This window comes from Podarcis cretensis (assembly GCF_951804945.1).
Source record: "Podarcis cretensis genome assembly, chromosome: 7".
NCBI classification, from domain to species: Eukaryota; Metazoa; Chordata; class Lepidosauria; order Squamata; family Lacertidae; genus Podarcis; species Podarcis cretensis.
The window spans coordinates 92765102-92791918 of NC_137176.1; the positions used below are offsets into that span (position 1 = coordinate 92765102).

At 47.6% G+C, this 26817-nt stretch overlaps 1 protein-coding gene across 1 annotated transcript; it reads right to left on the reverse strand.

Annotated features, from left to right (window-relative positions):
- Window positions 1-5100: 5100 nt before the first annotated feature.
- Window positions 5101-24167, reverse strand: LOC307220528 (ras-related protein Rab-19-like). Its single transcript, XM_079984545.1, has 5 exons — window positions 23518-24167; window positions 17507-17794; window positions 12014-12176; window positions 10324-10443; window positions 5101-5733 (listed from the first exon to the last, which is right to left on the reverse strand). The coding sequence occupies exons 2-5, from the start codon at window positions 17693-17695 to the stop codon at window positions 5612-5614; spliced, it is 594 nt and encodes a 197-aa protein (XP_079840671.1). The 5' UTR covers window positions 17696-17794; window positions 23518-24167; the 3' UTR covers window positions 5101-5611.
- Between the last annotated feature and the right edge of the window lie 2650 nt (window positions 24168-26817).

A 26817-nucleotide genomic window follows, 5' to 3' on the forward strand; every position in this document is an offset into this window, starting at 1 on the left:
ATTTTGCAGTGTTTCTGCAAGTAGTCTTTGAACTTCTTCCAATCCTCTTCCACCGACTCTTCTCCCAGGTCTCGGATTCTGCCAGTCATTTCTGCCATCTCCATGTGTAGCACCACTTTAGCTAATGGGGCCTCCTGCCACCGGAGCACGATTTCTGTTCTCATCCTGAAGCAAAGTTCTTAAGCTGAAGCACTGTTTCTGGGATAGCGGAGTCTGTAACCTGAAGCGTCTGTAACACGAGGTATCACTGTACTGCAATGCACTCTACGTGGGGCTACCGTTGAGGGTGACCCGGAAACTACAAGTAATCCACAATGCGGCAGCTAGACTGGTGACTGGAAGCAGCCGCCAAGACCACATAACACCGGTCTTGAAAGACCTACATTGGCTCCCAGTATGTTTCTGAGCACAATTCAAAGTGTTGGTGCTGACCTTGAAAGCCCTAAATGGCCTTGGTCCAGTATACCTGAAGGAGCGTCTGCACCCCATCGTTCTGCCCGGACGCTGAGGTCCAGCTCTGAGGGCCTTCTGGCGGTTCCCTCACTGCGAGAAGCTAAGCTACAGGGAATGAGGCAGAGGGCCTTCTCGGTGGTGGCACCCTCCCATCCGATGTCAAAGAGATAAACAACTACTTGACATTTAGAAGACATCTGAAGGCAGCCCTGTTCAGGGAAGTTTTTAATGTGTGACCTTTTAATGTATTTTTAATCTTTGTTGGAAGCCGCTCAGGGTGGCTGGGGAAACTCAGCCAGATGGGTGGGGCACAAATAATAAATTATTATTATTATTACTGTCAAATCTCCGTTCCTGTAACTTGAATCTGAGGATTTGGGTCCTCCCTTCCAGAGCAGGAGAAAACAAGCTTGTTCCATCCTCCATATGACAGCTGTTATAAGAAAAAGACTTCTCCTTTTCCCTTATGGGGTATCTAAGAGCCCGTACAGAGTCCTTAAATAGGTTCTGTATCGGTAGGAGAAAATAACAGAGGCCAAGCAGAGATAATTGAGAAGCAAGGCAGCTAGTAAGCCTGATCTTTATTAAACTGTTGCGACAGGGTCCTCACTCACCACACGCAGGAGGGAGGAGAGGAACCTAGAACAATGGTGTGCAAGCCCTTATATAGACTTTTGAAATTGCCTCCCCTGTAGCTCAAGACCACCCCCCAAAAAAACACCATACATACATCACTGAAGGAGGCGGGTCTACAGCAGAAATCCTGTCTTCCAGGATACCTGCTAATGGTCACTGAATTCTTGTACCTGGGCATCCTGGCCATTCCTTTGAGATGGTAAATAGTTTAGTTCCTGAATCTCTTACATATATTGATAGTTTGCTCAGCTTAACAGATACTTGCCAGACTGTATTGGAAAAGGGAGGTGTAAGCTCCTACGGTCCAAAGACAACCGGAAAGCTTTCCCCATTTCCCTCCTCCTTGCGAGGAAATATTTGAGGTCAATTTGGGAAAGTCAAAATGCCTTCAGGATTGCTCTCCTGTACTGTTTCGGACATTATACTTATGCATGTGTGTTTGCCTTGTACATTTATGGACATATGATTTATATATATGAGATCTTAGAATCCCCCAAAAGGAACTGGAAGTCGGAGCAAAAAAGCAACAGGGTGGTAAAGAAGAGAAACATTTATTTGTCGTACAATTTGTCGTACAATTTTTGGACCTCCCTACAGGGGAGAAGGGGTGGGTTTGGATCTCTACTTGGGCAAGTACGCCTTTATTTTTATTTATTTATATTAAGAAGACTATGAGTGCAGCTTGCAAGCTGCAGCCTGGCAGGATAATTCCCACATAAACTCTCTGGGGTCTGCCCCCTTCCCCTCTCCCAATTAACCTCCATCTCCAGGGCTCAGTGGTAAGAGGGAGAATCACCAGGACCCACCCCTGTGACATCACCAGGGGATGCCCTCATGTCATCAGCAGAAGCTTCCCCTAAGTCTAAGGTTTGGGTCCTGGAATCTCAGGGTCTAGGATGCTCACGACCAGGCAGCGGCGTAGCGTGGGTTGTCAGCACCCGGGGCAAGGCAAGTAATTTGCGCCCCTAACCCCTAACCTGCCGCCGCTGCCAGCTTCTTCTTGCTGCTGCCTGGGCTGGGGTATTTACGGTAAGGTAGCCACGGCGGCGGCGGCAGCGGGTTCGTGTCAGGTGATCTTGTAGCACCCTGCTTGTGGTTAACGCTTAGCTGGAATGAAATATTCAACGCAGCAATAGAGAAATTAAAATAATAATTTATTTGTCAGACAAATAAAGATGAGGCACAGTGGTATATGGTTACCAAGCTCTGGCCTGGCCTCCTGCCATTCTGGCCAGCACTTATATTTCCTTAATCCAGCCCCCTTGCTCCTCCTGTGGCTGCCTCTGTCCAATCAGCCTGGTTGAAATTCCTATTGGCTGTTTGCTAGAACCAATCACAAAAGATACACCCATTTCCTCTTGTCCTTTTATGGGAAACAAAAAGCTATATATTCTTCTATCTATAAATGACAAATAAGTAGTAATATATCTTACATGTGTCTCAACAAGGAACCTTAATTACCAGCTCACCTCGCCCTATTGCCCTCCAAAACAGATGGTTAATCTTAAATTTTTATCTTAAACAGATGTCAAGGATCATCATTGAAAGATCTCCTTCCTTTGGAGGTCTCTAAACAAAAGCTTGACAAATGCTCTAATGATGTTTCCTGCTTGGCAGGGGGGGCTGGGCTGGTGGCTGATGGCCCCTGTGATCTCTTCCAACTATATGAAATAAGAATCTAGCATAAGGATTTAACATTTCTTAGCTTCTAATTCCTTTGCATAATTACATTTAAGCCAATATATTTAATACATAACATAAATAACCTTTTAAAAGGAAAAGAAATCTTAAAAGGATCTCAGTTTAAGAAAGAAACAACTTTAGAAAAAGACTTCCCAAAATACTCTCTTCCTTTCTGCCAGCTAGATGCTTTTCCATTGCTCTTGACCTTTGAACCTTAGGAAAATATGGCTCAAGTTTAATGGGAGGCACATGGTTTTATTTTACTATTTACCCACTCTTAATTATGTTTGTCTCTTTTTTTATCTTCTGTAATATGTAGGGTCAGTGTAACCTTGGCTGTCAGCCTGTAATTCCCTTTTTACGACTTTGAGAATTGTTTTCTGCTATAAATCAGGGGGCCCCCTTGTCTAGGAGGAAAAACATTTTGCCAAGGTTCTTAGGCAGCTGCTCTTCTGCCTGGCATGAACATTTGAAAATCTTTAAGCTCATTTTAAGATACAGGCCCTGATCAAAATATAAGCTTGATAAAAATGCAGGCTTATGATTAGATGCCTCAATCTGAGGCGAGTTGCCGCTGGCGCTGCCGCCCAAACGACGCCGCTTGCCCGGAGGAGGAGGAGGGCAGAGAGGCGAGGAAAATGCAACATGGCCCAGCAGCTGCAGCAGCAGTGGCGGCGGCGGGGCTGTGAGGAGGGGCTGCCTGGCGCGCCCTCCACGGCCCTGACGTGCGGGGACCACGGCGAGCGCTGAGAGCCGCTACCTGCCGGACACCTTCAGCCCGGACGCGCGCACAGCTCGTCGGTTCCGTGAGACATGGGGCTCTGCTACAGCCTGCGCCCGAGGCTCTTCGGCGACTCCGGAGGCGGCGAGCGCGCCCCCCCCCAGATGTTGCACCCGGTGCGGCCGGCCGCCCCTGCACCCCCCACGCTACGCCACTGCGACCAGGCAGTCCTATTCAGACCCTACTGTTCCTTGTTCAGGGAAATTCAGAGAAATGAAGATTTAGGTGTGCTACTTGTTCCTTTTCTTAGGCTTGGCTTTGCTTTTTGCTCCTATGTGCAGTACAAACAAGAAACAGGTGCTGTACTGGGTTTTATATTTGTAGAAAACATTGCAGGCAGAGTCAGAGGAAGCTCTTGCGTCAGAGCTGACATCTCCAAGCCGAGAGATTTCTCCAGCTGTTGATTTCTACCTGTCATCATCCAGCCACAAAGGCACAAAGCCCTTGCCTTTTACGAAGTAGCAAATCAAAGACAATTAGGGGCCTCCCAGCATAATTTTAAGCATGTTTACTTGGATTTTCAGTGAGACTGCTGCTGAGTCATTCTCTGGCCGCAAAAAAGGAAAATGTCTCTCTTAATGCCATACTATTGCAAAGTACCTCCTTCCTCAGAAGGTCATTGTTGCATACCTCAAATGGAGCACAAAGTCATTGCTTAAGTATTCTGCTGTCTCCAACATGCTAGAAATGCAGGTTTATAGGGTGGGATTCAATGTCACGCTGTGATCAGCGTTCTGCCTCCACAAGCATTTCAGCTCACCAGACAGAGCCATCCCTGTGCGTGCTGTTCCAGGGCTTATACCAACTCCCCCAGAGTCAATTTTGAGGGGGATGTCCCATTGCACAAGCTGAAGTCTGCAGAACATTGCATGCATTGATGATGCTAGCTTAAATTTGATAGCAACAACCTCAGCAGAATTTGTGTCAGCCCCTTTCATAGGAAGAAAGGGCATCTCAGAAGTGACATGTCTCTCAAGTGATGGGAAGGACAAAACCTGCTTTAGATCAAGGGAAGTAATAGTGCCACTGTATTCTGCTCTGGTCAGACCTCACCTGGAGTACTGTGTCCAGTTCTGGGCACCACAGTTCAAGAAGGACACTGACAAACTGGAACGTGTCCAGAGGAGGGCGACCAAAATGGTCAAAGGCCTGGAAACAATGCCTTCTGAGGAACGGCTAAGGGAGCTGGGCATGTTTAGCCTGGAGAAGAGGAGGTTAAGGGGTGATATGATAGCCATGTTCAAATATATAAAAGGATGTCACATAGAGGAGGGAGAAAGGTTGTTTTCTGCTGCTCCAGAGAAGCAGACACGGAGCAATGGCTCCAAACTACAAGAAAGAAGATTCCACCTAAACATTAGGAAGAACTTCCTGACAGTAAGAGCTGTTCAACAGTGGAATTTGCTGCCAAGGAGTGTGGTGGAGTCTCCTTCTTTGGAGGTCTTTAAGCAGAGGCTTGACAACCATATGTCAGGAGTGCTCTGATGGTGTTTCCTGCTTGGCAGGGGGTTGGACTCGATGGCCCTTGTGGTCTCTTCCAATTCTATGATTCTATGATTCTAAGAGAAAGTGTGGAATAGGAGGAGGAGACCAAGTATGATGTACTACCTTGTTGGGAACACCAACAGGACGTGGGGAAAGGCCAAAGGTTGCACCCTCACACATACATCCCCCCCCCCCCCAGATCCCATAGTAGCTCAGAAGCTGCAGTTCCCAGAAGTTGGTTGCATGTCCACAGTGGGGTCAGTTCGTCAGCTCGGCATCATGTAAGAAATGGCCCACAGGCCTCCAAAGAGAAGCATTACTGGAGCTGAAGCGAGGGAATATCATTGGCCCACCAAGGTGACTTCCAGCCAAGGGTACCAGCGCCACAGCAGAATATGCTGCAGAGACTCTTCAGGTCAGACACAGGCGGCTGCTATAGCCCAGCTGTCTCCGAGGAAGTGGCAAATGTCCCGATCCGATATGCGGCAAACGCACGGAGAAAGAAAGGCTACCTGAGACCAAAGGCTACCTGAAGCATCCTCTAAAATGCTGCGGCAGGAGGCAATCCCACGCTTAGCATCCACATTGGCCGTAGCCTGCATCTTGCAGCGGGAGATGGAGGCTGCTGTGCTGGAATTCGTTCCTGAGGAACAGCCTCTCCAACATCTCCTGCAGGCTGCGCTCCACGTTCTCACCTGGAAGAGAGAAGGAAGCCTGGGCCAGGTTGGAGGAGGAAGAGGGAGAGGGAAAGAGGAAGAAGGCCAGGCAGTGGGCAGGCAAGTCTCCTGTTTGCACTTATTCTGATTATTACAGGTATATAGGAAGAATCATAGAATAATAGAATCATAGAGTTGGAAGAGACCACAAGGGCCATCGAGTCCAACCCCCTGCCAAGCAGGAAACACCATCAGAGCACTCCTGACATATGGTTGTCAAGCCTCTGCTTAAAGACCTCCAAAGAAGGAGACTCCACCACACTCCTTGGCAGCAAATTCCACTGTCAAACGGCTCTTACTGTCAGGAAGTTCTTCCTAATGTTTAGGTGGAATCTTCTTTCTTGTAGTTTGGAGCCATTGCTCCGTGTCCGCTTCTCTGGAGCAGCAGAAAACAACCTTTCTCCCTCCTCTATGTGACATCCTTAAGAGTGGCAAATGAAATTAATGGACTATGCAGAATTAGACAAAATGACAGGAGGGATTCGAAACCTGCGGGACCAAAGATTCTTAGAGGACTGGAGTAAATATTTGAACTATTTGCAAAGCAATTGTAACAAACAGATTACGCTAGTAGGGCTGCAAGAAGTTCTGTAAGGAGGACTTTGTGAAATATTGCAAGAAAGACTTTGAAAAGAATATTAGTTAAGGATAATTAAAAGTAACAGAGAAATTAAGAAATGCAGATTAAGTGATAAAGAACGGAAAATCTTCAGAGGTAGTTGACGGGAGTCTAAAAAAATTGTACAAGATAAAAATGTATGTTAAATGACTGGTGGAAATGATATGTTAAAAATTAACAAATATATATATATATATATATATATATATATATATATATATATATATATATAAACAAAAGGCACCGAGGCTGTGGATGAAGGTGAGGTGGGAGGGAGGCTGTTTGATGGACTGGTTGTGCCACAATAATAGCAGCGCTGTTGGCACAGACCGGTCTCTGCCCCTCCCAATGTTCTGTGCCAGGAAAGCAGACTGCTGTATTACTTAATATTAGCAAAGCGCCCTTCTCTGCCGGTGCTTGCCAGTCCAGAAATAGAACCTGCTGCTGCGCACCCATTCATTATCTCAACCCCCTGAGAGATGAACATTCCTCCAGAGAAGTCTGGCTGGCGCCCCTGCAAACCATCACCCCACCCTTACCTTCCTCCGCCTGTCAGATTGGCTTGAAGGCCCTTCGTGACCTTGCTTGGCGGCCGGGCGGGTAATTAGCACCTACCCAACCTGCTGCAAACCCCACAGCTTCACGCAAGACTGGCGCAAGCTAATAAATACTATTTAAAGCAAGCTTGAGCAACCGGCAGGCTTCTGCCTAATTGGATGGTTGGGGCAGGGGAAGGAGCCCAGAGGCAAACAGTGTGATGCCGCAGCAAAATAAGCTAATGTTGCTTTAGGCTGCGTCAGCAGGAATCTGGTGCCCAGATCAAGGTAATACCGTAGTTCCGCTCTGTTCTGCCTTGGTCGGACCACACCTGGAGTCCTGTGTTCAGTTCCGGGCACCACAATTTACGAAGGATGTTGGCAAGTGTGCAGAGGAGGGCGAATGAGGTGATCAAGGTCAGGCATAGGCAAACTCGGCCCTCCACATGTTTTGGGACTACAGTTCCCATCATCCTAGCCACTGTGATCCACGCGACGGTCACCTCCAGACTGGGTTATTGTAACTCGCTCTACGTGGGGCTGCCCTTGAGACTGACCCAGAAACTCCAGCGGGTGCAGAATGCCGTGGCGAGGCTCCTTATGGGGTCTTCGCTGCGGGATCACATTCACCCGGTGCTCTACCAGCTGCACTGGCTCCCGGTGGAGTACAGGATCAGGTTCAAGGTGCGGGTTTTCACCTTTAAAGCCCTATATGGCTTAGGACCCTTGTACCTATGGGACCTCCTCTCCTGGTATGTCCCATGGAGGACCTTAAGGTCTTCAAACAAAAACATCTTGGGGGTCCAGGGCCACAGGGAGGTTAGGCTGGTCTCAACCAGAGCCAGGGCTTTTTCGGCCGTGGCCCCGATCTGGTGGAATACTCTGTCACAAGAGACTAGGGCCCTGCGGGACTTGACATCTTTCTGCAGGGACTGCAAGACAGAGCTGTTCCCCATGGCCTTTGGCCAAGGCACAGCCTGACCCCCTCCTTTGGTAATCCTCACAGAACTCTAGCCCAATGGTTGCCATCAATTTGACTCTGAATTGATTTTAGAATGAATTGATTTTAGGATGCTGTGTTACTTTTATTGTTGTTAGTCGCTCGGCTGGGGAGGGCGGGATATAAATAAATTATTATTATTATTATTATTATTATTATTATTATTATTATTATTATCCCTGACCACTGGTCCTGGTAGCTAGGCATCATGGGAGTTGTAAGTCCCAAAACATCTGGAGGGCCGAATTTGCCTATGCCTGATCAAGGTTCTGGAAACTAAGCCTGATGAGGAATGGTTGAAGGAACTGGGTATGTTTAGCCTTGAAAAGAGGAGACTGAGAGGAGATCGGATAACCATCTCCAAATATCTGAAGGGTTGCCACATGGAAGATGGAGCAAGCTTGCAGCATTCGAACCAATGACTTCAAGCTACGAGAAAGGGGTTTCCATTTAAACATCAGCAAGAGCTTTCTGGCAACAAGAGCTGTTTGACAGTGGAACAGACTCCCTCAAAAGGTGATGGTGTCTCTTTCCTTGGAGGTATTTAAGCAGAGGTTGGACAGCCATCTGTCAAGGACTTTTAGCTCCGATTCCTGCGTTGCATGGGGTGGGCTAGGTAATAATAATAATAAATAATAAATTTTTATTTATACCCCGCCCTTCCCAGTTCAGAAAACCGGGCTCAGGGCGGCTAACAACAAATTTAAAACACTTTTGACCATTGGAGGTCCTTTCCAGATCTAGAATTCTATGCTTCCATGATTAACCTGTTCATTTGGACTCTGCTAACCTCGGCCATTTAGGCAAAGAGCAGAGCAGACACAATGGACTCAGGAGGATGCCAAGCACAGCTCGATCTCTGTGTCATTTTGTGCCAGCTGCCTGGGGAAATTATGCTGACTCTCGGTGACGATTTTACAAGGCTGACTTGGCATCTTCGAAAACGCCGGCCCATCAGCAGAATAAGAAGCTAAAGAACCTGGAAAAGAAAGAAAGGAAGGAAGGAAGGAAGGAAGGGGAGCCTCAGCAGATGAGGAAACAAAGCTGCTGTAAATTGAAAGCTCTAGGAGGCGTCAAAGAGAAGCAGCCAAACAATTGCCAGAGGCAAAAGTACACAGAGCTGCAAAACTAAATTTCACCACAGTACTCGCTTCTTTTGGACTTCCAGGACTCTCAAGCTGGGTTCTGAGACTCTCCCTAGGCCATATCCCCTCCATAAGAACATGCTTTTTAACATCTACATGCAGCCGCTGGGAGAGATCATCAGGGGGTTTGGGCTGGATGTCCATCAATATGCGGATGATACCCAGCTCTACCTCTCTTTCAAATCGGAACCAGTGAAGGCGGTGAAGGTCCTGTGTGAGTGTCTGGAGGCGGTTGGAGAATGGATGGCGGCTAACAGATTGAGGTTGAATCCTGACAAGACAGAAATACTGTTTTGGGGGGACAGGAGGCGGGTGGGTGTGGGGGATTCCCTGGTCCTGAATGGGGCAACTGTGCCCCTGAAGGACCAGGTGCGCAGCCTGGGAGTCATTTTGGACTCACAGCTGTCCATGGAGGTGCAGGTCAATTCTGTGTCCAGGGCAGCTGTTTACCAGCTCCATCTGGTACGCAGGATGAGACCCTCCCTGTCCGCAGACTGTCTCGCCAGAGTGGTGCATGCTCTAGTTATCTCCCACTTGGTCTACTGCAATGCTCTCTACGTGGGGCTACCTTTGAAGGTGACCCGGAAACTACAACTAATCCAGAATGCGGCAGCCAGACTGGTGACTGGGAGTGGCTGCTGGGACCACATAACACCGGTCCTGAGGGATCTGCATTGGCTCCCAGTACGTTTCCGAGCACAATTCAAAGTGTTGGTGCTGACCTTGAAAGCACCAAGGGCCTTCTGGCGATTCCCTCATTGCGAGAAGTCAAGTTACAGGGAACCAGGCAGAGGGCGTTCTCGGTGGTGGCACCCACTGCTATGTACTGTGTTGAATAGGATCCAAAAGGCAGCAGTCTGATTGGTCCTAGAACAATAGGATTCAGAATGCAGCAGTCTGACTGGTCCTAGAACAATGCAGCAGTATGATTGGTTGGCAGGAACCACCCAATCATGCTCCAGATAGAAGTGAATCCACAACCTGATCGGCTTACAGTAGAATTCCGGAATTAGCCAATCATGTGCAGCCCATTGTGTAAATAATGTATATAAAGCAGATACTTTGAGGGGACTTTCATTCATTCCTCCTCACCACTATGAGCTGAATAAAGAGCATGAAATCACTTTGCGACTCTGAGTATATCTCACCCGCCCTGTGGAACTCCCTCCCACCAGATGTCAAAGAGAAAAATAACTATCTGACATTCAGAAGACATCTGAAGGCAGCCCTTTTTCAGCCGGAAAGACGAGGCGACCCTCCCCTCCTTACCTGTCTTGGCCGACACTTTGAACCTGCCGGACATGCCGTGCTCCACCGCAAACCTCTCGGCCTTTTCTTCGGGGACGCAGCTCTCCAGGTCACTCTTGTTGCCCAGGAGGAAAAGATTGGCTTGGCAGGGGAGAGAGAGAAAGAACAGGAAGATCTGAGAACAGGTGCTGGGGCGAAAGGCTCTGAGCCCCTGGCAGGGCAGGAGGCGACCAGTTCATTTACGGTAGGAAGGATATTTGCAGCTCCAACATTTGTGAACAATTCTCTTTGGGCCAGCAGCATTTTCAGCTTCTGAGACTCCTGAGATACTACTGGTTAAATTCATTAAAACAACAAAAACACCACCCACAATTACTTTTTTATAGATATTTGTTATCAATAAATCAATTTGACAGACAGATGTTAAGAAATGATTGGAAAAAAGAACTTGTGGTTGCTGTGTTGCCTATGGGAGAGTTTTTTCACTTCTATAGCAAAGGTAAATGGACCTTAAATGATGACTTATACAGCGGAAAATAATATTTTGAATTTATTGAACTCCACTATGTTTGCATAGAAAAGGACTGCCTAAGACTGCATTTTGTTGGAGATGTAATAAGGAATAAGGATAATGCTTCTTTAAAATTCATGTTTTTACAATGTCTTATACGTATTAAGATTTGGGAGAAAGTAGTGGATTATATGAGGGATGCAGGTGGCGCTGTGGGTTAAACCACAGAGCCTAGGACTTGTCAATCAGAAGGTCAGCGGTTCGAATACCCATGACAGGGTGAGCTCCCATTGCTCGGTCCCTGCTCTTGCCAACCTAGCAGCCCCGGAGGGCTGAGTTTGCCTATGCCTTATTTAGGACAATGCTTCTCAGAGTGGCCAATACTGCCTCCTGGTGGTCAGTGGGATTACCTAGGGCAGGCTTTCCCAAACTTGGGCCTCCAGCTGTTTTGGGACTACAATTCCCATCATCCCTGACCACTGGACCTGATAGCTAGGGATGATGGGCGTTGTAGTCCAAAAACAGCTGGCGATGACAGGTTACGGTACGACTGGATCAAGTTCATCTGTTTTACTGAATTCATCAACCAAAATACTTTTAATTTAATAAATGTGCCATGCATTGCGACCCTTTGTCAGGTGTGCGTGCAGGAGCCAGGGCCTGTGACCAATAGGACTCTGCAGGACTGGGACCTTCATAAGGCGCGGCCACACAGGTGAGGCCAATCGTTAACTCACAGCACCTGGTGGCAAGAGCCGGGAAGGGATATAAGGTCAGTATTTTACCTTCCGCTCTTTGCCACAGCAACACGGTTCCTGCCTTGCTGCGTTTGACTCCCTGCTTCTTGATCCTTGGACCCCTAACTTTGTGACTCCTTGCTTCCTGACTCTCAGACCTTCGGCTTCTTGACTCCTGGCGCTTGGAACCTCGGACTCTTGGCTTCCGGACTCCTGGCTTCTGGACCCCTGTTCCTGCTCCCCCACCCTGCCATCTTGCCCCCCGGTCCCAATGTCCCCAGTCTTCGATCGCCCATGAACTGGACCGTGACACTCTTGGGGTCCCGTCCAGCAACCCTATGATTTTGCGTCTGTGTGTCCGGCTGCTGTTAAAGGCGCAGGTGCAGAGGCGGAGGGGGGAAAGTGGCCACCGACCCCTCTGTGTACCCTGGGACTCTTCCTTTCCCCCTGCCCTCTCACTTACCATCCGCGCAGTACTGCCTGGCCAGGTACAGCCAGTGCAAGAGGCTATCAAAGGAGAGGAGGTGCTGCAGGCTGTACACGAGGAGCACAGCATCCGCGTTCCGGTAGTAGCTCCTGCTCAGGGACAGGAAGCGCTCCTCCCCAGCCGTGTCCCACAGCGAAATCTGTGCAGGTTGAAAGAGCAGGTGGTTAGAGCACCAAACAGGGGAACTCCCTGCCACAGGAAACTTATGAGAGACCGACTGGAACCTAGAGGGGGATTCATCTGGGTTTTTGTGATGGCCTAGTCAGGTATGGGACGCGGGTGGCGCTGTGGGTAAAACCTCAGCGCCTAGGACTTGCCGATCGCATGGTGGGCGGTTCGAATCCCTGTGGTGGGGTGCGCTCCCGTCGTTCAGTCCCAGCGCCTGCCAACCTAGCAGTTCGAAAGCACCTCCGGGTGCAAGTAGATAAATAGGGACCGCTTACCGGCGGGAAGGTAAACGGCGTTCCGTGTGCTGGGCTGGTGCGCCAGATGCAGCTTGTCACGCTGGCCACGTGACCCGGAAGTGTCTGCGGACAGCGCTGGCTCCCGACCTCTAGAGTGAGATGAGCGCACAACCCTAGAGTCTGTCAAGACTGGCCCATACGGGCAGGGGTACCTTTACCTAGTCAGGTATGAAGCTCAACATCAAAAAAACAAAGATCATGGCCACTGGGCCCATCATCTCCTGGCCAATAGAAGGGGAAGAAATGGAGGCAGTGAGAGATTTTACTTTCTTGGGATCCATGATCACTGCAGATGGTGACAGCAGTCACGAAATTAAAAGACGCCTGCTTCTTGAGAGGAAAGCAATGATAAACCTAGACATCATCTTAAAAAGCAGAGACATCACCTTGCCAACAAAGGTCCGTATAGTAAAAGCTATGGTTTTCCCAGTAGTGATGTATGGAAGTGAGAGCTGGACCATAAAGAAGGCTGATCGCCGAAGAATGGATGCTTTTGAATTCTGGTGCTGGAGGAGAGTCTTGAGAGTCCCATGGACTGCAAGAAGATCAAACCTCTCCATTCTGAAGGAAATCAGCCCTGAGTGCTCACTGGAAGGACAGATTGTGAAGCTGAGGCTCCAAGACTTTGGCCACCTCATGAGAAGAGACCCTGATGTTGGGAAAGATGGAGGGCACAAGGAGAAGTGGACGACAGAGGACGAGATGGTGGGACAGTGTTCTCAAAGCTACAAACATGAGTTTGACCAAACTGCAGGAGGCAGTGGAAGACAGGAGGGCCTGGCGTGCTCTGGTCCAGGGGGTCACGAAGAGGCAGACACGACTAAACGACTAAACAACAACAGTCAGGTATGACATGGCCCTCTGTCGTTTTTCTTTCCTGCAGACCCTGTCAAGATCTAAGCGATGGCTTCCTGAGAAAACAACTTACTCCTTAACTTAAAGAAAACAAAGGAGATTATTGTGGAGGCGGTCGGGTGTGGGGGACTCCCTGGTCATGAATGGGGCAACTGTGTCTCTGAAGGACCAGGTGCGCAGCCTGGGAGTCATTCTGGACTCACAGCTGTCCGTGGAGGCGCCGGTCAATTCTGTGTCCAGGGCAGCTGCTTATCAGCTCCATCTGGTAGGCAGGATGAGACCCTACCTGCCCGCGGACTGTCTGGCCAGAGTGGTGCATGCTCTAGTTATCTCTCGTTTGGACTACTGCAACACGCTCTACATGGGGCTACCTTTGAAGGTGACCCGGAAACTACAACTAATCCAGAATGCGGCAGCTAGACTGGTGACTGGGGGTGGCCGCCGAGACCATATAACTCCGGTCTTGAAAGACCTACATTGGCTCCCAGTATGTTTCTGAGCACAATTCAAAGTGTTGGTGCTGACCTTTAAAGCCCTAAATGGCCTCGGTCCAGTATACCTGAAGGAGCATCTTCATCCCCATTGTTCTGCCTGGACACGGAGGTCCAGGGTCGAGGGCCTTCTGGCGGTTCCCTTGCTGCGAGAAGTGAGGCTACAGGGAAACAGGCAGAGGGCCTTCTCGGTGGTGGCACCCACCCTGTGGAATGCCCTCCCTTCAGATGTCAAAGAGAAGAACAACTACCTGACTTTTAGAAGACATCTGAAGGCAGCCCTGTTTAGGGAAGCTTTTAATGTTTGATGCATTTTTAAATATTTTAATATTTTGTTGAAAGCTGGCCAGAGTGGCTGGGGAAGCCCAGCCAGATGGGCAGGGTATAAATTATTATTATTATTATTATTATTATTATTATTATTATTTATTATTATTATTATTATTATGTAAATTGAATATTCAGCTGCTCATTATTGAGGGGAAGTGTGTGAAACAGGTCTCGGTGTTCGATTTCTGGGAATGGAGTTGAGAGATGATCTAACCTGGGGAGAAAACAGCAAAGACCTGATGAAGAGAGCACAGCAGAGCTTATATTTTCTGAGAATCCTCCGGAAAAGCAATCTCTCAAAGGACCTGTTGATGGCATTCTACCATTGTACTGTGGAGAGTGTATTAACTTATGGTCTGTGTGTGTGGTTTGGGAGCTGAATGGTCAGGGAAAAAACAACGCTGTCCAGGGTTGTAAAGACTGCGGAGAGAAGAATTGGCTGCACTCTTCCCACCTTGGATCAAATCTACACTTCCAGGTGCCATAAGAAAGCTGCAGAGATAGCGCAGGACAGTGTGCACCCCGGAAATTATCTCTTTCAACTTCTGTCTTCTGGAAGAAGGTACAGGGTTATAAAGACTAGGACTAGCCGCCTGAGAAACAGTTTCTATCCAAATGCGATTTTGGTTTTAAACGCAGTGTAAGGTAGTCGTTGTGGGAGTATACTGTATTTAATTATGGGGTATCAGAGTTTTTAGGGGGCTAACCAGGCTGGGATAGCTGGGATAGCAGGCTTGTTGGTTTTTGAATGTCCGATGTAGATTTTTTCAATTTCGTTGTTCTGTATGGGGCAATGACAATAAAGATTATCGTATCGTAAAAGGGAGTCTCTGTGGCAGCTCATGGGTTGTGGAATTCCCCACACAGCGAGCCTGACACCTTCCTTATGCAGCTTTCAGCAAATGCTGAAGCCACACCGCTCTGCCCTGATCTTTGATACCTGAGATGTGTGTTTTCAGGATCCACCCAATTCCTGTGACAGCGATTTGCTTTCACTGTTTCTAATTCTGAATTTCAAATTATTGTAACCTGCCCTGGGGCGAGCTGGTGAAGTCTGGGAAACAGAATCATAGAACTGTAGATCCTAAAGGGTCATCTAGTTCAACACTCTGCAATGCAGGAATCACAGAAGGAGAAGGAGAAGGAGGAGGAGGAGGAGAAGAAGAAGAAGAAGACCTTCACCTGTCAGTGCTAGGATTTATTCAGGACTTCAATGCCAGGAGTTCGAAAAGTTGGGTGCCATAAATGTGGAAAATTGCAGTCAAACATACATGAGTACTAGTTGGTACATGAAGGGGTTAAGACAATAGAGCTGTGTTCCTAGACTCAGTTAGGTCATGCCCCTCTTTGATGAGTGAAGAAGTTAAGCCTTCTCATCCTGTGCCTCACTTTTTCTCCACACCATGTAACCCACCAGGTGGGATGCGTCGAAGCCATCTCCAAAGCTTTGAACATGTGTTTGGAACTATCTTCTATATTTTCTACCCTAGAGGATTCTGCCTACGTTCTCCTTGCTGCTGCTTGGATAAATGCATGAATTGGACCTTTGGAATGTTTTGTAAGTAAATCATTTTAAAGTTACAGTGGACGCTCGGGTTGCGAATGTGATCTGTGCAGGATGCACGTTTGCAACCCTCAGCGGCACGTCTGCGCATGCACGGGTTGCGATTCGCCGCTTCTGCGCATGCACAAAGAGCGATTTAGTGCTTCTGCACATGCGTGACCCCCGAAACCAACCCATTCTGGTACCTCTGGGTTTCGGCGGGTCCCTAACCTGAAAAAACGCAACCTGAACATCTGTAACCCGAGTTATGACTGTACTTAACAGGGTGTGGTCTGTTCATTGCAAGAAGAGTAGAAAGAGGGGCATGCTTTGCAAACAGGATATGCAAGAGGTTTAATTTGTAGAATCATTGCATTTATCAAGCTGGAAGGGTGTCCAACTTTGTGAGTTTAAACTCTGCTGCTAGGGGCTCCCTCCCACTGGAGAGTGTGTTAAGCCCCAAATTTTGAATCTAGGCACACCCAGCCGGTTCTTTTATTATTCACCACACACCCCCATGGGTCACAATACCCTATATCCCCGTCCTCCATGACAGAAACAGCCCTCCTCCTCTCTGAGAGGGGAATGCAGAGCAGCATGCAGGAGAATCTCAGCTTCCACAGCAAGCATTGTGGCCCCCAGGAAATTGAGCCCCGATCTAGGTTTCAAACGGAAGTGATTGAAGGGAAAGTGAAATTACTGAAGGCCGCATACAGCAGACTATTAGAATGGGAGACGAAAGACGAAAAGGTAAAATCAGTTATGATTAAATGGGCACAAGATGTAGGTCACAACATTATGATGGAAGATTGGGAAAAATTATGGAAAACTGATTTAAAATTTACAGATTGTTCCCTGTTGAAGGAGAATTATAAGATGATGATGTACAGATGGTACATGACACCAGTACAGTTAGGGAAAATGTATAAAACTAGTTCAAATACATGTTGGAAATGTAAGGAAAAGGAGGGGACATTTTATCATATGTGGTGGGATTGTAATGTAATTTTAAAAATTTGGGAAATGATATACAACGAATTGAAGAAAATGTTCCATCTAACATTTGTTAAAAAACCTGAAGCATTTTTGTTAGGGATTGTAGGGAAAGATCTGCCAGAAAAGCTGAAAAACATCTTCATGTCTGCGACAACAGCCGCGAGAGTTCTGGTAGCACAAAGATGGAAGACTGAAGCAATTCCAACTAAAGAATCATGTCAAGAAAAATTGACGGACTATGCAGAACTGGCAAAACTGACATACAAGCTACGGGACAAGGATAACTGTGACTTTAAAGATGAATGGGAACCCTTTACAAAGACGCAACAAAGCGAACTGGACTCCTTGGCTGGCTTTGAATAAACATGCACAAACTTTTCTATTGATGATAATCAGCTAAAAAGTTTGAGGATCTATACAACTGTGTAACATGCAGAAAACAGCATTCTTAGAGAAATCAAAGACTGGAACTGAGGGAAGCTGGGGGGGGTTGTGGGGGGGGAGGGAGGAAAAATGGGGAAAAAAATAAGGATGATATGTTTCTGGATAATATGTTTTGTTTCAATTTTGAATATTTTTTTTTAAAGGAAATTGAGCCCCTGCGCCTCTCAGAATCGTAAGAGGGACCAAGCCATCAACTCCAACCCTGTATAAGCCCAAGCACCCAAGTTAGCTTACGAAGGGGCATAGACCCTGCTGTTTCTCCCTCTCCCTTTCCCCCTTTCATGAGGCAGGGAGTTCCAGGGGCAAGCCACCAACCAAATGAGCTGCCCGGGAAGCGGGCCCTTACCTGGACCTGGCAGTTCCTGTTGTTGAGCTTCAGGGGCAGGGTTTTCTCACACGTGTAGCTGTGCTGGCCGGGCGGGTGGTCGCCCTCCAGGAAACGCCCCAGCTTGATCCGATGGAAGAGCGTGGTCTTCCCCACCCCAAAATCGCCCAGGAGGATCATCTTGAACCTGGGGCTCCTCGTCCCTGCCATGGCTAGGCGTCTTCACCAGCAGCAGGTGTGGCACACACCTGACGGGCAGAGATGCTCTTTGGCCAAGCGAGAGTAGTAGACCTTGAAGTCACGGCTCAGCTGTGGGGAGGAGGAAATGTGGCGGGGTTTGTTCAAGGAGGGGAATAGATGTTTGCTTTCTCTCTCCCTCTTTTCTGGAGAAGGAGGGATCCAGTACGCAAACACTTCCCCGTTGCTGGAAGAGGCAAAGCCCAGATCCAGATGCAAGCTAGTTAGGAGAGATCTGCCCAAGCTGGATCACCTTAATTTCCACATTTCTTAATTTTTTAAAAATAATAATCTTTATTCATTTAAATTACACACATACACAAAGAATTTGCTATCTCATACTACAAAAAGAAAATTAAATGAAAAAGAATTAAGGAAAAAGAAAAGAAAATATAGAAAGAAGAAAGAAGAAAAAGCAGATTTACGGGCATTAAAAAACTTAATCTTCCTAATTAATACTTAAATAAAAAAGACTTCTGACAAAACGAGTCTTCCAATCATTCTCATTGTACTGTTTATACTGTTGTCGTTCCCCACCCCCACAGCTTTATATTCTTTAATATTGTTCCCGTCTACTCCACAAACGGTATTTGTTGTGTTTACAGGTATCGCTCAAGTTCTGCTAATATGGTGTGGTGGGTACAATATGATCTTATATAATCCTTAAATATTCTCCGTTCTCCAGATATTTTCTGGTTCAATACTCCTCTAACTCTTCCTTGTCAGTTTTGCTAGTTGTAAATATTCTAACATGAGTATCTGCCAATCTGTGATTGTCGGTACTGTTTCGTTTTCCCACTTCCTCGCCACAAGAATTCTTGCTTGCCACAAGAATTCTTTTTAATTTCTAGTGGTAAAATGCCTAAAAGAAAGATCTCTGATTTGTTTGTTTTTTAAGTGAGTCATGGAATTGTACAGCTGGAATATGAACCAAAGAGTCATTTAGTCCAGCCCCCTACAATGTGGACCCACAAAGGGGACACAGAAACTGAAGGATGCCAGAGTGGCAGATGCAGCTGATGGACTATATGCAACTGGCCGAGATGACTGGTAGAATTCGAGACCTGGGAGAAGAGAGGGTTGAAGAAGACTGGAAGAAATTCAAGATTTATTTACAAAAGTATTGCAATTTGGTCGAAGGCTAAGAAGGATGCTAGATCATAAATAACTGCCTACCATTGAATTAGATTTGAATTTGACGATAAGTGAGATTGAGGAAAATATAAAATTTTTGGAGAATTATTAGATTAAATTAATTGAACGAGATTTAAGAATGTAAACAAGATGATAAATTGCTGGAAAAAGGTCACAATGATGTAAGTGGGAGTGGGAGACGTGAGGGAGTCCAAAGAAGTTTTGAAAAATGTGTTATGATACATGTTACATTGTTTATCATTTTTGCATTTTGTATTTAAAAAAAACTCAATAAATATTTATAAAAAAAAAAAAGAAACTGAAGGATGCCTACTTATGTGCATTGGACTGCTTCATTCAGTGTGGTGCTGGTCTTAAAAGCCCTAAACGGCCTCAGCCCAGTATACCTGGAGGAGCGTCAGCACCCCCATCGTTCTGCCCAGACACTGAGGTCCAGCGCCGAGGGCCTTCTGGTGGTTCCCTTGTAGCAGGAACCCCCCCACCCCAATCATTCTGTTTGTACAAACTTCACACACACTCACACTCACACACTACATACGCTATGCTTCTGTTATAAATTCATAGAAAAATCAACCATACATTGGATTTGCACTGTTCCACTTTTATTTTACTCCATGAAGGAAGGACTACAAAATGGGGCAGGTTTGATACAGGGCAGCCATAATCCCTTCAGCATCCCAGCACATAGGGACGCAGGTGGTGCTGTGGGTTAAAGCCTCAGCGCCTAGGACTTGCCGATCGAAAGGTCGGCGGTTCGAATCCCTGCGGCGGGGTGCGCTCCCGCTGCTCGGTCCCAGCGCCTGCCAACCTAGCAGTTCGAAAGCACCTCCGGGTGCAAGTAGATAAATAGGGACCGCTTACCAGCGGGAAGGTAAACGGCGTTTCCGTGTGCGACTCTGGCTCGCCAGAGCAGCGATGTCAAGCTGGCCACGTGACCCGGAAGTGTCTCCGGACAGCGCTGGCCCCTGGCCTCTTGAGTGAGATGGGCGCACAACCCCAGAGTCTGTCAAGACTGGCCCGTAGGGGCAGGGGTACCTTTACCTTTACCTATCCCAGCACATACACAGGTGCCCTGCCCAGTTGCTATGCCAACCCTGATGGTCCCAGACAGAAGACAATCAAGATCACAAAGAACTTGCATATGGGAGTGGATTCAGCATGGACTGAAACAAAGGACACTGATCAGATCTTCCCTCAGGGGGCAGGAAACTGCAAACTCCCCTTTGTCTCCTGGAAGTTCCTGGAAGTGACTCATGGGGAGGGGGAAAGGAGGAACCAGCCAGGTGACAAGACACTCAGGTTACCACCAACCCCTCCTTTCTGTAATGTATGCATGATGTTACCACCACAACTCCTCCCTCAACCCCTCCTTTCTGTAATGTATGCATGATGTTTCTGGGGGTGGGCTAGACCTAGAGGAGGGGAATTTCAAAAGTTTTTATAAGGTCTTGCACACCATTATTCTGGGTCTTTCCTCTCTCCTGCAAGTGAGGGGAATACCCTGTTGCAACAGTTCAATAAAGACCAAGCCTACAGGCTGCTGTTTTGCTCCAAGTTATCCTGGTTGGTGTCTTTGTTTTGTCCAAGGGAGCCCTCGGATTTTTCCTGTAACACCCTCCCTGCGAGAAGCCAAGTTACAGGGAACCAGGCAGAGGGCCTTCTCGGTGGTGGCACCCGCCCTCTAGAATGCCCTCTCGTCAGGAAATAAACAACTTATCTGACTTTTAGAAGACACCTGAAGGCAGTTTTTAATGTTTGATGTTTTATTGTATTTTTAATATTTTGTTGGAAGCTGCCCAGAGTGGCTGGGGAACCCAGACAGCTGGGCAGGGTATAAATATAATAATAATAATAATAATAATAATAATAATAATAATAATAATACAGTGGTACCTCTGGTTGCAAACGGGATCCGTTCCAGAGTCCCGTTCGCAACATGAGCAGAATGCAACCCACAGCGGCACGATTCGCCACTTCTGTGCATGCGTGTGACATCATTTTGAGCCTCTGCGCATGTGCGAGTGGCGAAACCCGGAAGTAACCCTTTCCGGTACTTCCGGGTCACCGTGGGACGCAGTCTGAAAACGCTCAGCCTGAAGCAAATGCAACACAACATATGACTGTAATAATGATGATCATCAACATCAGTGCAAGATTACTTCTCTGCAGAGTCACGACAGGTGTAAATGTGAAGATTAAAAACCACCGGCTGGCAAATGGAAAAACAAACAAAGGCTTCTGGCAGCACCAACTTAGCATGACATTCAGCGCAGATTTCTTTAGCAAACATTGAAGCGCATTCAACAGAAAGGCATAGCAGACAAAAACGTGTACAGAAAAAGATCTGGCTGATTAAATGGCACACATAACCTTTTTTTAAGTGAAACTCCATTTTTGGCTACCTTTTCCATGGGGAAATAAACACCCCCCTTTTACTGCATAAAATACAGTATAAAAACACGAATAACAAAATTCAAAAATCAATTTAGGGGAAATAAGCATTAGATAATCTCCAGGGCTAGCTGGCTGAATTGGACCTAGTTGGGCCAGCGAGAAGGCCAGGGGAGAATTAGCTGTGGGATCCCAGAGAGGGTAATCTTCATAAAAGGGGACAGGGAGGGAAGGAAGGGGAATAAAAGATCAGGCTGAATTCAAATCAAAAGCCAGGCGGAATAGCTCTGTCTTACAGGCCCTGCGGAAGGAGGTTAAATCCTGCAGGGCCCTGGTCTCATGGGACAGAGCATTCCACCAGTTCGGAGCCATCACTGAAAAGGCCCTGGCCCTGGAGGAGGATAATCTGACTTCCTTAGGGCCCGGGACCTCTAAACTATGGTTGTTCATGGACCTTAAGGTCCTCTGCAGGGCAGACCAGGAGAGGCGGTCCCGTACATACGAGGGCCCTAAGGCACAAAGGGCTTTAAAGGTCAAGACTTGAACCTGACCCTATACTCCACCGGGAGCCAAAAGCTTCATTGCCTCCAACTGTGGAGGGCAGAGCAGAGCTATTCTGGCTAGGAGCCATCGATACCCGCCCCCCTCCATGAAAATCAATATAGTTGGGATCTCCTTTCTTGTAACTTGAAGCCATGGGTTCGAGTCCTACACTCCGGAGCAGCAGAAAGCAAGCTTGCTCCCTCTTCCCTGTGACAGCCCTCCAGGTAACTATCCTGGCACCTCTCAATCTTCTCCTCTCCAAGCTAAACATACCTGGTTCCTTCAACCGTTCTTCATATGGCTTCATTTCCAGAACCTTTATCATATTGGTTGCTCTCCTCTGCCCACCTTCCAACTTGTTAATAATAATAATAATAATAATAAACTAATGTACCCAGGACCAGACAGAGGACTTCAGGTGGGACGCGGGTGGCGCTGTGGTCTAAACCACTGAGCCTCTTGGGCTTGCCGATCGGAAGGTCAGCTGTTTGAATCCCTACGATGGAATGAGCTCCCGTTGCTCGGTCCCGTAAGACAGAGCTATTCCGCCTGGCCTTTAATTTCAATTCAGCCTGATCTTTTATTTCCCTTCTCTTCCCTCCCTTTTTATGAAGATCACCTGCTCTGAGACCCCACAGCTAATTCTCCCCTGGCCTCCTCGCTGGCCCAAATAGGACCAACTCAGCCAGCTAGCCCTGGGGATTATCTAAGGCTTATTTCTCCTAAATTGATTTTTGAATTTTATTGTTATTCATGTTTTTATACTGTATTTTATGCTGCTTTTACAATTAAGTGTTTTAAATTTGTTGTTAGCCGCCCTGAGCCTGGTTTTGAACCGGGAAGGGCGGGGTAGAAATAAAATAAAAATTTATTATTATTATTATAAATAGGTACGGCTGCGGTGGGAAGGTAAACGGCGTTTCAGTGCGCTTTGGCTTCTGTCATGGTGTCCCGTTGTGCCAGAAGCGGTTTAGTCCTGCTGGCCACATGACCTGGAAAGCTGCCTGTGGACAAACACCGGCTCCCTCGGCCTGAAAGCAAGATGAGCGCCGCAACCTCATAGTCGCCTTTGACTGGATTTAACCACCCAGGAGTCCTTTACCTTTACAGTGGACACTCGGGTTGTGAACGTGATCAGTGCATGGGGATGCACGTTCACAACCCGCAGCGTTCACAACCCGTAGTGGCGCATCTGCCACACGTGGGTTGTGATTCGGCGCTTCTGTGCATGCGCAAAGCACGATTGCTGAAACTCGGAAGTAACCCGTTCCTGTACTTACGGGTTTTGACGGGTCTGTAACCCGAAAAAATGTAACCTGAGCTATGACTGTACCTTTTTACAGCCTAGAATTGCATTAACTGTTTTTGCTGCTGCATCACACTGTTGGCTCATGTTAAGCTTGTGGTCCACCAAGACCCCCACATCCTTTTTACATGCCAAGCCAGGCGTCCCCCGTCCTGTATGTGTGTATCCAGATTATTCCTGCCTTTGTGTAGAACCTTACATTTGCCCCCACTGGTATTCGGATCCTTGGTCCAAACACCAGAGACATACACACAGCCCGCCCTTGAGGGCACCCCCCTTCTGCCAGGGTGAGGGACAGCCTAGCAGAACCCCACAAAACAGGACCAGAAAGAGGCGCCCCCATCCCAACCCAGCTCCTCCACCAACTGAGACATGGAATGTCTTGCCAGGGCTCATCTACCTTGTCTGTCCTCGCGCCAGCCGAGTCAGCCACCCACTTTGACCAAGAGGCTTCTTCCTCTGAGGGATCCCCGGAGAGATCCTCGCCTTGCCAGTCACATGCCAGTCACAAGGCCAATGTCCAGAGAGGGCCGTCTGTTCTCCTCCAGGAGCTCCTGAAGAGGCCTTAAGCCTCCGGGGGTGTGGTAAGAGGTTGGCACCGATGGCCGCCTTTCCCTGACCCAGCCTAGTTCCTTGTCTCCGACGGGAGATGGCAAGAAGCAGGGCAAATGTCGCCCACGTCACATCAGATCTTTATATGCCTCTTTATGTGGGGCTGGGGTTTGTTTGTTTTCTAGTTTTACAGCCGCGAGAATTCTTCACCTCTCCTCCGAGCTCAGAAACGGCGCGTTTGCGAACCGTGAAATGCTGGCGCTTGAAGCGCAGCCAAGTGCCCTTGAGGTTGCCTGGAGTGGCAAAGGAAGCAGGCAGCTGGCAGACTCATCTGGGGAAACCGAGGTCCCAGGCGGCTGTTTATTAGGGTACCCCGTCCTCCATCACTTCTGTGTTGGAAATCTGCACTGGGAGGACATTGTCACAGGTGAACTATTGTCTGTATTTCGTATACGCTGCCTTCTCCTCTAAGGAGCTCAAGGTGGCAATAATAATAATAATAATAATAATGATAATTTATTATTTATACCCAGCCCATCTGGCTGGGTTTCCCCAGCCACTCTGGGCAGCTTCGAACAGAACACTAAAATACAATAACCTATTAAACATTAAAAGCTTCCCTGAACAAGGCTGCCTTCAGATGTCTTCTAAAAGTCTGGTAGTTGTTGTTCTCTTTGACATCTGGTGGGAGAGCATTCCACAGGGAGGGAGCCACTACCGAGAAGGCCCTCTGCCTGTAACTTGGCTTCTCGCAGCAAGGGAACCACCAGAAGGCCCTCGGCACTGGACCTCAGTGTCCGGGCAGAATGATGGGGGTGGAGACGCATACATGGTTGTTCTCCTCCCCACAACAACCCTGAGGGGTAGGCTCAGCTGAGAGGCAGTGACTAGCTCAAGGTCATCCAGTGAGCATCGTGATAGATTCGAACCCTGGTCTCTCAAGTCCAAGTCCAAAACTCTTACCACTGCGCAATACTCGTTGTGTTTGCAGCTACCGCAATGTTTACCTGTTGACTCCCTACCCGGCAGGAAGACCCATATGAGAGAGGCTGCGCATGGAGCCCCAGGACCCTTGATGTAAATCACAGGACAACTGGTGACCCCTCAGGGTTAAGGCAGCCCACAGGTTTGATGGCCACCAGGAGGAGCTATGAAGGGAATACCTGGCTTTTTCTGCCTGGCTGGTCAGTCCCGGGCAGGCTACAGGAGTACTGCTCTTAGGGGACAGGAGGCGGGCAGGTGTGGAGGACTCCCTGGTCCTGAATGGGGCAACTGTGTCCCTGAAGAACCAGGTGCGCAGCCTCGGAGTCATTTTGGATTCACAGCTGTCCATGGAGGCGCAGGTCAATTCTGTGTCCAGGGCAGCTGTTTACCAGCTCCATCTGGTACGCAGGATGAGACCCTAGCTGCCCACAGACTATCTTGCCAGAGTGGTTGCTCTCTGGTTATCTCCCGCTTGGACTACTGCAATGCACTCTACGTGGGGCTACCTTTGAAGGTGACCCGGAAACTACAACTAATCCAGAATGTGGCAGCTAGACTGGTGACTGGGAGCAGCCGCCAAGACCATATAGCAACGGTCCTGAAAGGCTTACATTGACTTCCAGTATGTTTCTGAGCACAATTCAAAGTTTTGGTGCTGACCTTTAAAGCCCTCAACGGCCTCGGTCCAGTATACCTGAAGGAGCATCTCCACCCCCATCATTCTGCCCAGACACTGAGGTCCAGTGCCGAGGGCCATTTGGCGGTTCCTTCCCTGCGAGAAGCCAAGTTACAGGAAACCAGGTGGAGGACCTTCTCAGTGGTGGCGCCCGCCCTGTGGAACATCCCACCAGATGTCAAAGAAAAGAACAACTACCACACTTTTAGAAGACATCTGAAGGCAGCCCTGTTTAGGGAAGATTTTAATGTTTGATGTATTACGGTATTTTGATATTTTGTTGGAAGCCGCCCAGAGTGGCTGGGGAAGCTCAGCCAGATGGGCGGGGTATAAATAATAAATTATTATTATTATGGCTGACAAGAGGCACGTGATCCCTTTTAACCAGTAGCCTGTTGGTTTCACAGCTGTGACACACCTAGCGCCTTTGTAGGTTGCTGCAACAAAACCTTGAGTTAATAACTTCCACCCGTTCCCCTTCGGCCTGGCTTCCTGAGCAGTGCACCCAGGAAAGCGCTGAGGGACCTGGTGAAGGAATCCAGCATTGATCTTTCGTGTCAGAAGTGGCATTTCCGACATTCGCAGTGCGAGGTGGCGCTGCCCACGCTCCAAGGACGCAGCAGACCTTGCCCATCTCTGCCAGCTCATTAAACCCAGCAAGGAAGGAAGAAGCTGCCTGCCTGAGATGGGCAGTGCCCAGAACCTCTTGCTGCTGGTCTGTTGTCTAAGGTTGTTAACAGAGAACAACTTAAGGCTTATGTACAGAGGTTGCAATTGGGTTGAACCCACAGGTATTACAGGTTACACAGAAAGGGGGAGGATGTTTTTTATTTTAAATTTTATTTATAAAATTTTCAAATTTAACAATAAATAATTAAAAAAAACATTCCATTTGAATTACACATCCAAATCTAATCTTTCCACTTTCAGACTTCCTTCAGTCTATCTGGAAATTTTCATGTTTTCACAATTACCGTATTCACATTTCTTACATCTATATTGTTTTGTTTTTTTAACCAAATTAATCTTAACAATTATTATAAAACAATATTTCTTTCCATTATTATCACAGAGCTTCTTGAAAACCTACAAACGTTAATTGACCTTCACATATATTCTTAATATACTCTGTAATTTTATTCCAGTCCTCGGTAAATCTCTAGTCTTGCCAGTTCCGAATTCTCCCCGTTAGCTTGTCTAATTCTGCGTATTCCATCAACTTCATTCTCCATTCTTCTTTCGTTGGGATTTCTTCATGTTTCCATTTTTGTGCCACCAAAATTCTTGCCGCTGTTACTGCATATAAAAACAACTTCTCATCCTTCTGTTTTATGTCATTTCCTAGTATTCCTAACAGAAAAGTTTCTGGTTTTTTAACAAAGGTATATTTCAACATTTTTTTCAATTCATTATAAATCATTTCCCAGAAACCTTTCATTTTTTTTACATTCCCACCACATATGATAGAATGTTCCTTCTTTCTCCTGA